Source organism: Lissotriton vulgaris, chromosome 7 (assembly GCF_964263255.1).
Source record: "Lissotriton vulgaris chromosome 7, aLisVul1.2, whole genome shotgun sequence".
NCBI lineage: Eukaryota > Metazoa > Chordata > Amphibia > Caudata > Salamandridae > Lissotriton > Lissotriton vulgaris.
The window spans coordinates 813,396,004-813,408,906 of record NC_141695.1 but is presented as its reverse complement, the minus strand read 5'-3'; the positions used below and the strand labels follow the sequence as shown (position 1 = coordinate 813,408,906).

General features: G+C 54.3%; 1 protein-coding gene across 1 annotated transcript in view; it reads right to left on the bottom strand.

The window, feature by feature from the left end:
* DNAH17 (dynein axonemal heavy chain 17) overlaps positions 1-12,903 on the bottom strand; it is a 15,539,113-nt gene that overhangs the window by 10,222,919 nt on the left and 5,303,291 nt on the right. The window contains exon 25 of the mRNA XM_086931082.1: positions 10,928-11,014. Within this exon, the coding sequence (XP_086787208.1) occupies positions 10,928-11,014 (87 nt within the window). The remainder of the gene's footprint in view (positions 1-10,927; positions 11,015-12,903) is intronic.

Genomic DNA, 12,903 nt, shown 5'->3' with positions numbered 1-12,903 from the left:
GCCGCGACGGGGAGCTCAAGGTTTAAGGCCTTGGCAGCCCTCATCAGCACCACAGAATAGGCAGCTCCCTCCACCGATGCCACGGTTGGAGGAGAGATCAAACCAGGGTTAGGGGAGTCGTCCAAACCACTGGCATCCCCCAAGTCACCTGTCCAGTCCGGGTCATACTGGCACTCGCGAGCCAGAGGGTCCTCGGACCCCTCCCAACCTTCACCGTACTCCTCATCCTCTCCGTATTCGGAGTCAATGATGAAGACCGGCTCCTCGGGGTTCATGGGCCCCATCGGCGCCGGGACCGGCGTCGATCGACGCCCGTCCGGCGCCGCGTCCGGCGTCGGAGAAGGTAAGGGGACGGCGCCGCCCGGAGCCGGCGCCGGAACCCCACCGCCGGCCGGAACCGGCAGCGGAGAACCGGCGCCGCGCGGGGGCGGCGTCGGGGGTAACCCCGATGGCAACGGCGCCGGGGAGGCCGGAAGACCAGCCGGCGCCGATCCCGAAGGCCCCTGCGGCGCCGGGGTCGGAGCCGTCGGCGGCGCCGAGGCAGGGACACCCGAACCGCCAGGGCCCCCAGACGGTAGCACTGGGCCCGAAGGCGCCGTAGGCCCCGTCGGAGAAGCGAGCGCCCTCATGGCCATGAGGAACGCCTCGATCTCCTCAGGCGTCGCGCCATGCCCAGGGACCGGAGGGTATGAGGCAGGCCGCGCCGGCGACTCTCGCGGAGCCGCGGGGATGGGGTCACCCGAGCCCCCGGCCGCATCGCGCGAGCGTCGGGGGGAGTCGGGGGTACGATGACGACGCCCCGACTTCTTGTGTTTCTTACCTGACGAGGATGACGAGTGGCGTCGACTTCCGGAGCGCCCGGCGCGGCTCCGCGACCGCTCCCTCGAACGCTCTCTCGACCTCCGGCCGGACCGGGACCGCTCCCGGTCCCGACGTGGGGCCGACACCCGGAGCTCCAGCAGCTTGCGGGACCGCTCCCGTCTAGCCTTGTTGGTAAGGGCCCGGCAGTCGACGCAGGATTCCACGTCGTGGTCGGGGCCCAGACACCGGAGGCAGAGGCGGTGATGGTCTGTGACCGACATCGTGCGCTCACAGCCATCGCAATTCTTAAATCCTGGCATCCTATCAGGCACAATAGTAGAAAAAGACAATCGAAAAAACTTGGTCAAAGACCGGAGTACTGCTCTTCAGATCTGCGTCCACTGGCGCGGAAAAAAGAAGAACTGACGTCAGCGCGCGGAGGCGGCGTCTATGTACTCCAGCGACGTCATCACGGCGCACGACGCCGACGACGGACGCGGAGCCGCAGGGGACGCCTGCAGACGACGCCTACCGACGCGCAGGGGTACTGCTACGCAAAAGTTTCCGGATCCAGACTGACGCCTGGGGATATTCTAAGGTAAGGAATCTAACACTAACGTGTTTCTTTCAGATCTGCACAGATGGGCTGCGACCACCGCCATCACCTTTGTGAACACCCGTGGGGCGCTGGTAAGGCCGAAGGGGAGCACGATAAACTGAAAGTGCTCCTGGCCTACCGTGAACCGCAGGTAACGCCGGTGGGCCGGCAGGACGGGGATGTGAAAATACGCATCCTGCAAGTCCAACGCTACCATCCAGTCTTGCGGGTCTAGAGCAGCCAAGACCTGAGCTAATGTCAACATCTTGAACTTCTCCTTCCGGAGGAAGCCGTTGACGTTCCGTAGATCCAAGATAGGACGTAGGCCCCCCTTGTCCTTCTTGGGTACCAGAAAGTAGTGGGAATAGCAACCACGCCCTACTTCTGGCCCAGGAACGCGCTCGATGGCCCCCTTGGCCAAAAGGGCCGTAACTTCCTCCTGCAGAAGTGTCAAGTGGTCCCCTGACACACGGTGGTTCTGCGGTGGCATGGCTGGAGGAGTGGTCTCGAAAGGGAGGGAGTAGCCCCTTCGGACGTGTTGCAGCACCCACCTGTCCGATGTAATTGTGCGCCAGTGAGCGTGGTGATGGCGAACCCTGCCACCCACTGGCGTCACATGGGGCCAAAAGCACGGACTAGGAGGATTTGGAGGCAGATGCTGCGGGGGAGGTGTGGCCTGACCCCGCCGTTGACCCCGACCGCCTCCACGGCGGTTTCCACGGCCGCCACCGCGTTGAAAAGATTGTTGCAGCGCGTGGCTGGCAGCACGTGTGGGGACGCCCCTTCCTTGGCCACGAAAGGAGCGAAACGAACCCGTTTGCTGGCGCTGGGTCGAGAGACCCAAGGACTTGGCCGTGACCCTGGAGTCCTTGAAGCGTTCCAGCGCGTGGTCCGCCTTGTCACCAAACAGGCGACAGCCATCGAACGGCATGTCCATCAAGGCATTCTGGACATCTGCCGAAAAGTTGGCGGATCTCAGCCAGGCGTGGCGACGAATCGCCACCGTCGTGGACATCGCTCTGCCTAGCGAGTCGGTCGTATCAAGACCACACCGTATGGAATATTTTGCTGCATCTCGGCCCTCAGCCACAGCTTTGCCGAGTTTTGCCCGCACCTCCAAGGGGCATTCTGGCAGCAGTTCCGCGACCGTATCCCACACAGAGTGGGTGTAGCGGCCCAAGAGGCAAGCGGTGTTGCAAGACCGCAGTCCCAAACTCAGGGACGAGAAGACCTTCTTGCCATACTGGTCATACCTCTTTGATTCCCGGTCAGGCGGGGCCGACGGGAATGCGGTCTGGGAGGTTGAGGCCTGGATCACCAGACTCTCTGGGGTGGGATGGGTGGACAGGAACTTGGGGTCGTCCGGACAAGGACGGTGGCGTCTGGCCACGTTCCGATCAACAGGCGAACCTGAAGCGGGCCTGGACCACGTGCCCAACAGAACGTCTGACAAGGCTTCGTTAAACGGCAGCAGTGGCTCCTGTGGGCATGACTGCGGTTTGAAGACCTCAGTGAGGATGTTAGGCCTCATGGCCGCGACGGGGAGCTCAAGGCGTAAGGCCTTGGCAGCCCTCATCAACACCACTGAATAAGCAGCTCCCTCCTCCGATGCCACGGAAGGAGGAGAGACAAAGCCAGGGTTAGGTGAGTCGTCCAGACCACTGGCATCCCCCAAATCACCTGTCCAGTCCACGTCATACTGGCACTCACGTGACAGAGGGTCCTCAGACCCCTCCCAACCTTCCCCGTACTCTTCATCATCTCCATATTCGGAGTCAACGATGTAGACCGGCTCCTCGGGGTTCACAGGCCCCATCAGCGTCGAGCCCGGCGTCGAGCGACGTCGGTTCGACTCCGCGTCCAGATTCGGGGAGGGTATGGGGACGGCGCCGCCCGGACCCGGCGCCGGCCGGAGCCGGCGCAGGAGAACCGGCGCAGCGCGGGGGCGGCGTCGGGGGTAACCCCGATGGAATCGGCGCCGGAGCGGCCGGCAGACCACCCGGCGTCGACCCCGAAGGCCCTTGCGGCGCCGGGGTCGGAGCCGTCGGCGGCACCGGGGCCGGAGCACCCGATGGGGTTGAGTCAGGGACACCCGAACCCCCAGGGCCCCCAGACAGTAGCACTGGGCCCGAAGGTGCTGTAGGCCCCGTCGGAGAAGTGAGCGCCCTCATGGCCATGAGGAACGCCTCAATCTCCTCAGGCGTCGCACCTTGCCCAGGGACCGGAGGGTATGGGGCAGGCCGCGCCGGCGACTCTCGCGGAGCCGCGGGGTTGGGGTCACCCGAACCCCCGGCCGCGTCGTGCGAGCGTCGGGGGGAGTCGGGGGTACGATGACGACGCCCCGACTTCTTGTGTTTCTTACCTGAAGAGCCCGACGAATGGTGACGACTTCCGGAGCGTCCGGCGCGGCTCCGCGACCGCTCCCTCGAACGCTTCCTGGACCTCCGGCCGGACCGGGACCGCTCCCGACGCGGGGCCGACACCCGGAGCTCGAGTAGCTTGCGGGACCGCTCCCGTCTAGCCTTGTTAGTCAGAGCCCGGCAATCGACGCAGGCGTCCACGTCGTGGTCGGGGCCAAGGCACCGGAGGCAGAGTCGGTGATGGTCCGTGACCGACATCGTGCGGTCACAACCGTCACAATTCTTGAAACCGGGCATCCTACCAGGCACCAAAAAGATATAGAAAGTTTGACAAAACTTGGTCAAAAGACCGGAGTACTGCTCTTCGGATCTGCGCTTACTGGCGCGGAAAAAAGAAGAACTGACGTCAGCGCGCGGAGGCGGCGTCTATATACTCCAGCGACGTCATCACGGCGCACGACGCTGACGACGGATGCGGAGCCGCAGGGGACGCCTGCAGACGACGCCTACCGACGCGCAGGGGTACTGCTACGCAAAAGTTTGCAGATCCAGACTGACGCCTGTGGATATTCTAAGGTAAGGAATCTAACACTAACGTGTTTCTTTCAGATTTAAGACCTATCTCTTCAGACGCTAGGCTACTGTGATGGCTGTTAGACTGTTATCCTACTTACCATAGCGCGGGGACACGCCTTTGGGCGTAAACCAGGCGCTTTATAAAACTCCCTAATAATAATAATAATAATAGCTAATTTTCAACGGTAGATATGGGGAGAACACACAACTGCCCAGCCTGGACAAAACGCACATTTTTGGGGGGCTGATTAACTTTACCATTGCGCCGAAGGGTGCCGGGGTCCCTCGAGTGAACTGTCCATCATAGTGGCTAAAGGGCGGGAAGACGGTGCACACCACTAGTGTGTGTGGGGGGGGCAAACGGGCGGGCTTCTATGGGAGTTCACATGCCTCTTGTGTGTATAAAAGGACAGGCATCGATCAGAGCAGCAGATCCGGGGAGAAAGAAGCTCATGATCACAGGAACTGCACGGGGATAGAGCTCGTGAAAATCAAGGATGGAAAGGCCTCCATCAAGCGTTCATAGCTAATTTTCGACGGTAGATATGGGGAGAACACACACCTGCCCAGCCTCGACAAAGCGCACATTTTTTTTGGGCTGATTAACTTTGCCATCGAGCTGAAGGGCGCCGGGGTCCCTCGAATGAGCTGTCCATCATAGTGGCTAAAGGGCGGAAAGACGGTGCACACCACTATTGTGTGGGGGGGGGGCAAACGGGCAGGCTTCTATGCGAGTTCACATGCCTCTTGTGTGTATAAAAGGACATGCACCGATCAGAGCAGCAGATCCAGGGAGAAAGAAGCTTGTGGTCACAGGAACTGCACGGGGATAGAGCTTGTGAAAGTCAATGATGCAAAGGCCTCCATCAAGCATCATAGCTAATTTTCGACTGTAGATATGGGGAGAACACACACCTGCCCAGCCTGGACAAAACGCACATTTTTGGGTGGCTGATTAACTTTACCATTGCGCCGAAGGGTGCCGGGGTCCCTCGAGTGAGCTTTCCATCATAGTGGCTAAAGGGCGGGAAGACAGTGCACACCACTAGTGTGTAAGGGGAGGGCAAATTGGCGGGCTTCTATGCACGTTCACATGCCTCTTGTGTGTATAAAAGGACAGGCACCGATCAGAGCAGCAGAAAAGGGGAGAAAAAAGCTTGTGGTCACAGGAACTGCATGGGGATAGAGCTCGTGAAAGTCAAGGATGCAAAGGGCTCCATCAAGCATTATAGCTAATTTTCGACGGTAGATATGGGAAGAACACACACCTGCCCAGCCTCGACAAAGCGCACATTTTTTTGGGCTGAATAACTTTGCCATCACGCTGAAGGGAGCCAGGGTCCCTCGAGTGAGCTGCCCATCATAGTGGCTAAAGGGTGGGAAGACGGTGCACACCACTAGTGTGTGTGGGGGGGGGCAAACGGGCGGGCTTCTATGCAAGTTCACATGCCTCTTGTGTGTATTAAAGGACAGGCACTGATCAGAGCAGCAGATCCGGGGAGAAAGAAGCTCGTGGTCACAGGAACTGCCCGGGGATAGAGCTTGTGAAAGTCAAGGATGCAAAGGCCTCCATTAAGCATCATAGCTAATTTTCGACGGTAGATCTGGGGAGAACACACACCTGCCCAGTCTCGACAAAACACACATTTTTTTGGGGCTGATTAAGGAGTTACTGAATTTGACCTTCAACTCAGGCACCTGCTTTATCTATATCTGTTGTCTACTTGTAACTATTCTCTGACCCTGCTTCGAGGGTCAGAGCAGGGTCAGAGAATAGTTGCAAGTAGGCAAGGAGGTGCCGCTCAGGAAGCACTTACAGGGTACAGCAGGTGCCCAAGTTGAAGTTAATTTCTTTGTAACCATTTTTTAAATGGTTACAAAGAAAATCGCTTCAACTTGGGCACCTGCTGTAAACCTGTACGTGCTTCCTGAGCAAAATTTGTCCCGCTCGCAAATTTGCAGATTTTGCAGCGATTTCGCGTAATTCGCGGATCGCGAAATCGCGGTAAATGCGCAAATTCGCAAGTGGAACGAATTTTCCGCCCATACTTAGTCCAGACGGTGGAGCCTCTCTTCCTCTTTCAAGGAATGCGGAGGCGGAAAAAAGGTGGGCATGGTGATGGACTGCCCGATGTGAAAGGCAGTAACCACCTTGGGCAGAAAAGAAGGACGACTCCTCAGAACAACTTTGTCTGGATGGACAGAGAGGAAAGGAGGCTTAGATGAAAGTGCCTGGAGCTCACTCACTCTTCTGGCAGAGGTGATGGCAACCAGGAAAGCAGTTTTGAGAGTCAGAAGACGAAGAGGGCAATTATGAAGTGGATCAAAGGAAGCGCACATCATATAATTAAGAACCAAGTTCAAGTCCCACTGAGGCATCACGAAAGGAACAGGAGGGAATATGTATGTGATGCCTTTCAAGAATCTATTTACAACAGGCTGAAACAGCCGAGAGATAGCCTTTGATAGTTCCCAGAGCAGAGCCCTGCTGGTCAAGAGAAAGAAGGAAGAGGAGAACCTCTGAAAGAGGGGCAGATAGTGGATGCACAGCCTTTGCTGTGCACCATGCCACAAATTTGTTCCACCTGCAGGCGTATACCGTCTTTGTGGAGGGACGCCTGGCTGCCAGAATCACATCACAGACTTCAGGAGGCAAGTCAAATGGTCTCAACTGCTGCCACTCAATCTCCACGCATGTAGGTGGAGACTGGACAGGTTCGGGTGGAGGACCGTCCCCTGTTGCTGCGAGAGAAGGTCCTCCTGTAAAGAGGCAGACGAATTGGGGGATCGATTAACATGCTGAGTAGCTCGGGATACCAGTATCTTCGTGCCTAGTCCGGAGCCACAAGGATGACTTGGGCCCGGTCGTGCCTAATCTTCTTTAGCACTCTAGGCAGAAGTGGTATAGGCAGAAAGGCGTACAACAGACCGCAACTCAACTTGTGACGAAAAGCGTCTCCGAGCGAGTGCCGCCTTGGAAATTCCAACGCGCAGAACTGATGACATTGCGTGTTCTCTTCGGTGGCGAATAGATCTAACCAAGGCTCTCCCCACTGCTGAAAGAGACCTTGCACCACGTCTGAGTTTAGATGCCATTCGTGATCCATCATGCACCGGCGGCTGAGTTTGTCCGCCCTGGCGTTCAGGGAACCTGCCAGGTGTTGAACCACCAGGGTGATGCCCTGATGTTCCAGCCATGTCCAGAGGCGCAGAGCCTCCTGAAAAAGAGTCCACGACTCCACCCCACCCTGTTTGTTGCAATACCACATGGCGGTGGTGTTGTCCGTGAACACCTGCACTACACTTCCCCGGACAGAGGGAAGGAATGCCTTCAGTGCAAGCCGAATCGCCCGCAGCTCCATAAGGTTGATATGGAGCTGGAACTCCGCCGGAGACCAGCGGCCTCTGATCTCCACCTCTCCCATGTGGCCCCCCAACCCAGGAGGGACGCATCCGTCTCTACTACGCGCTCCGGTTGGGCTAGGGAGAGGGATCTGCCGCTAACCAAATCGCAATCCGTGAGCCACCACTGCAACTGTCTTGCATTGCCCTCCGCGATCAGGACGTGGTCCGACAGGTTGCCCTGATGCTTTCCCCACTGAAATGTTAGGTCCACACTGCAGAGCCCGCATCCGCCACCTGGCTTGATGCACCAGAAGGATGCAGAAGACCATCAGCCCCAGGAGCCGAAGTGTCAACCTGACTGAGACTCGGGATAAAGGCTGAAAGATCGGAATCAGAGCCTGAATATCCCGAACTCGCTGCTCGGGGGAAAATCCCAAAACTGAGCTGAGTCCAGAACCGCTCCGATGAAAAGGAGCTTCTGAGAGGGGCACAGGTGTGACTTCGGCACGTTGATGGAAAACACCAGCGAGTGCAGGAGGTCGGCCGTAGTCTGGAGGTAGGAGATGACTGTTTGGGGCGAGCCCGCCTTCCACAACCAATTGTCAAGATAGGGGAAGACTCAAACACCTGATCTGCGCAGATGAGCTGCGACCACCGCCATCACATTTGTGAACACCCGAGGGGCACTGGTAAGGCTGAAGGGGAGCACGGTAAACTGAAAGTACTCGTGGCCTACCATGAACCGCAGGTAGCGCCAGTGAGCCGGCAGGACAGGGATGTGGAAATACGCGTCTTGCAGGTCAAACACTACCATCCAGTCTCCTGGGTCCAGGGCACCTAGGAGCTGAGCCAAAGTCAGCATCTTGAACTTATCCTTCTGGAGGAAGCTGTTGACGCTCCAAGATAGGGCATAGGCCTCCTTTGCCCTTCTTGGGTACCAGAAAGTAGTGGGAATAGCAACCACGTCCCACTTCTGGCCCAGGAACGTGCTTGATGGCCCCCTTGGCCAAGAGGGCCATAACTTCCTCCTGCAGAAGTCGCAAGTGATCCCCCGACATGTGGTGGTACTGTGGTGGCATGGCTGGAGAGGTCGCCTCGAAGGGAGGGAGTAGTCCCTTAGGATGATTTGCAGCATCCACCTGTCCGACGTGATGGTACTAGTGGACCCTGCCCCCCACTGGCGATGAATGGGCCTGAAATTCCGGACTAGGAAGGCTTAGAGGCAGTTGCTGCAGGGGCGGGTGTGGACTGACCCTGCCGGTGTCCCCTGGTACCTCCACGGTGGTAACTGTAGGAAGGTGGATATCTGACTATGGTTGCCCCCAACTTTTTGCCAGGTGTTTTGCTGGTTTTTCGACTTAGTTGACCTGGGGCCCCGCTATTCAGGACCCCAGGCCCACTGCTCTCTCTGTAAAATGGATTCCATGTACTCTAGGTACATATCTAATTGGATACTGAGTCACCTTATCAGTCCCTGTACAGTGTACCTTAGGTACCCAGGGCATAGGTGCACCCAGGGCCTACCAGGGGCTGCAGCATGTATTATGCCACCCCTGGCTGGCCATCCAAATCTGACACAACTGGCTGATCAATCAGCTGGGGCAAGGTGGTGTAATCACCCTTTGCTTTATATATAGTATCCCTATATCTAACCCTAAAATGGACACATATATTCCTATCAGTCACTCCTATGGCAGGCCTTATCAATCCTGAAGGCAGAGTGCTTGGAATTATGTGAGATGGTGCTCTGGCATGAGCTGAGCCCGTTTGCAGCTTGTGGAACCAAGTCCTAATAGCTGTTCCATGATAACGCTATACCATATACTCTTAAGTGCATTATGAACCTCACGGTCAAATGCTAACTTTGGTATAGCATTATCAAAACATGTCGAGTAAGGTGTCATATGAATTGGAATTCTACCCCCTCGCCAATTCTGGCGACGGGGGTAGCATTCCACCCTTCTAGAGGGACACAACATGTATGTAACTGTGAACCCTGGTTAAAGTTAACTCGAGCCTCAGCATCACAAAATGGATGCTGCCACCACAGACACAAGTCTGACCTCCTGCTGCTGGGAGTCCTTCCAGCGAGGGAGGCTCGGACAAAGGGTTTCCTGCCATGGGAGGTGCCAGCACCACCCCAGACAGGATTTTGTGTATTAGGTAGGACAGGGCTGAAAGGAATGAGACATGCCTGGGGCACACAAGGTGCCCTGTGCATACACAGGTCTGAACCAGTTCCTGGGGCACTCCAGCCCCAGAGCTGGCGCAAGACCGGACAAAGGAAAGGGGGTGTAACCACCCCCCTTCCTGGTCACACCCAGAGGAGGGACCTAGTCGTAGTGCAGCCCCCTTTAGCAGAATAAAGGTAGGAGCTGGTCCCATTCCTAGTTAGATTAATCTTGGCAACTTCCACGAAGAAACTCTTGACCTTCGACCTCCTGATTACCAGAAGACTGAAGAATCTCCCCTATGGTCAGGGAGTGACCAATAGTGCTTCGCAGGCACCATCAAGCTCCTGTGCGGTTTCCTGTAAGTCCTTCCATCCTGGAATCCGACGACTCAGCTCCACAAGACCCGGACCTCCAGACTCCTCTGACCTCTACCCACATCCACAGCACAGCTGGGACCCGTGGGTTCGACGAGCAACGTGGAGACGGCCATCTTGAGAAACCTGCACAGCGCTTCCAGCACAACCGCTGAGGGATCCTCGAGTGAGTGCACTGGGGTTTGAGAAGCCCCCCACCGACGCAGCTCCTGCACCAAAGACCAGCCCCCAGCCTCCACGAGATCTGCGTGGGGCCCTTTTGCCTGGTTGCTGCTTGTCCTGTTGTCTGGTCACTTGCCGGCTGGCTGGTGACCTCTGAGATGACGACCCGAAGAATATCAAATGAAGATGCAATTTTAAATGTAATTCGTACTGCTGATATGCAATGCACCAATGGATTTAAAAATACACAATGCAAAGAATTATTAATCAGCATATTTCATGTAAAAGAAGGATTTAAAAAGTGACATTCTATCATTTGAAATGCGTTCCCGGAACCTGTACGTTGGTGGTGATAGTATAGCGTTTTTGAATTACATAGAAAATCCTGTAGGGAATCTTAAAATCATACTTTACAATGAGGCTTCACTGAAAGCATTTTTGAAAGTTTGAAATTAGGTTCATATCTTGAAAAGAGGCACAATAATAAAACAAAGAACAACTCCCATTTCAATTATCAGAGGTTAAATATATAGTTACCGAATTCAATGCATTATATGGATCCGGATGATCATACGACAAAGGAGCTTTCTCTCTGAACTGCTCTCTCAATTCAAGTTGTTTGAGCTATGAAAACAGAATATAGTATCAAATGATAAGTTTTACGGATACAAAGCGTAAAATGTTATTATGCTTAAATACTTAGCATTTTGTCTTTATTCATCCTGATCTTTACAAATTATGAACATATTAATTTAAAATTCTAGACTATTAATTGTTTAATAACTTGGCTATAATTTTAAAAATATAAGCAAGCATGTAAAACCATCAAACCAGCCAACAGCTTAGCGTTAATTACACATACAATGTGCCCTCAAAAACTCTGAACAAATTCCAGCTGAAACATGTTAGTACTTAATGGAATCAAGGAGGAAGCACGGATCCAAAATATGCACAGCGTAAGAGACGACGGGCCACAAAGCAGGCCACGTATGAGTAGTGTCAAACGCGCGCCATTTCTCAATCCATAAGGACTTACATCTACTTTCTATTTAAGTCAAATTATGACTGACAGAACTTTCAAGCGTAAAGGAATATAAGAGAGACAAAAGCAAGATCATGAACAAATGCAAGTACAAATACGTTGCTATTTACTAAAGCCTTTGTAAATAATAAAACATTTATGCAAATGTAACATAGACTGTATTAAAATAGCAGAAACTACAATGGGGAGATAACAATAATGATCTGACACCTTATGCTTGAACCCTACTACCCAATTAACCCTCAATAAAAAAACTTTAAAAAATAAATTCTCAAATTGTGGTTTTCATTTCTATGACTTTTTCCTAATGAGAAGTCAAATGGTACTTGCTTTGGTAACATGAGTTACAAAAGATTTATGTTTTTCTCTGCAAATTTTGTATGTTTAAATATATATATTGCAACTATTTGACTCTTGGTGTCATATGCCTTGTAACCCAAAATTGTGGTTCAACTGCCTCATTCAGAGGTGGGATAAGTGGCAGGTGTCCACAAGCAGAAACCTCTGACTCGTGGCCCATCTGTCACAGGGCGATCAGTCAACGTAAGATCTTCCCTGCTTAGGGTGGTCTGTCTGCCCTACATTTTTCCTTTTCAGAACTATTATAAAAGCATGGGAGACTTGACAAGAAACAAGAGAATTAATACCTAAACGCCTAAGACTCCTAACAAGTCCCTTCTATGTTTGTTTTTGTTCCCCGTAAACAGTCCTGTCAAGTATCACGCATCAGGTGTGACGTTCACGCATTTCAGTGTGGTGTTCCGCATCACCGCACTGAAATGCATTGTCACGCATTATGGGCACCTACCAGCCCGCGCCACCAGCCTATGCAGTCTCTCTGCCAGCTCCGAGAGACGTGCTGCTTGTTGGGCTGTCAGTTCCTAAATGGTTAAACCATGTGCTCTCAGCTCTGTGGAGTGGCTGAGAGCGCTACAATGTATCTCACCCGGCCTAGCTGCCTTAAAAAAATGCGCTAATAGTAGCTGCCTGTGGCGCCGGGCTTACAGTGACTCACACAGTCACAGCTCCAGGGGGGTTGGGGAGGGGCTGCCCTCTCAGCAGTCAATACTACTGTCGGTCAATTGTGGCACATCATGGGGGTCTGGATTAATTACCCGGATACCATCACGTTGTTGAGGAAGTCAGTGGAAGTTGGCTGAATCGGCGGTGAACTCTCAGACTCAGTGCAGTGCTGCACGAGACTCGAGTCTCCTGGACCACCACCTCTTCCCAGGCCTTCAGGGCTGGCCTCGTGGCTCTCCTCCTTCGGAGACACTTCCAGGTTTGATTCACGCCCTCTCTGTTGTCTGTCTCTCCATTGTTGGGGGTCCTGTTCTGCATGACCGTGGGGGTGCATTGCTTGGGTGTTCTTGTGGTTTGAGAGTCTACCACTTGTTGCAGTGTTGTACTTTGGCTTGTATTGTGTGCTCCTTTGTGGCATGCGCACGTCACTTTCCTTCGTGTGGTGTGT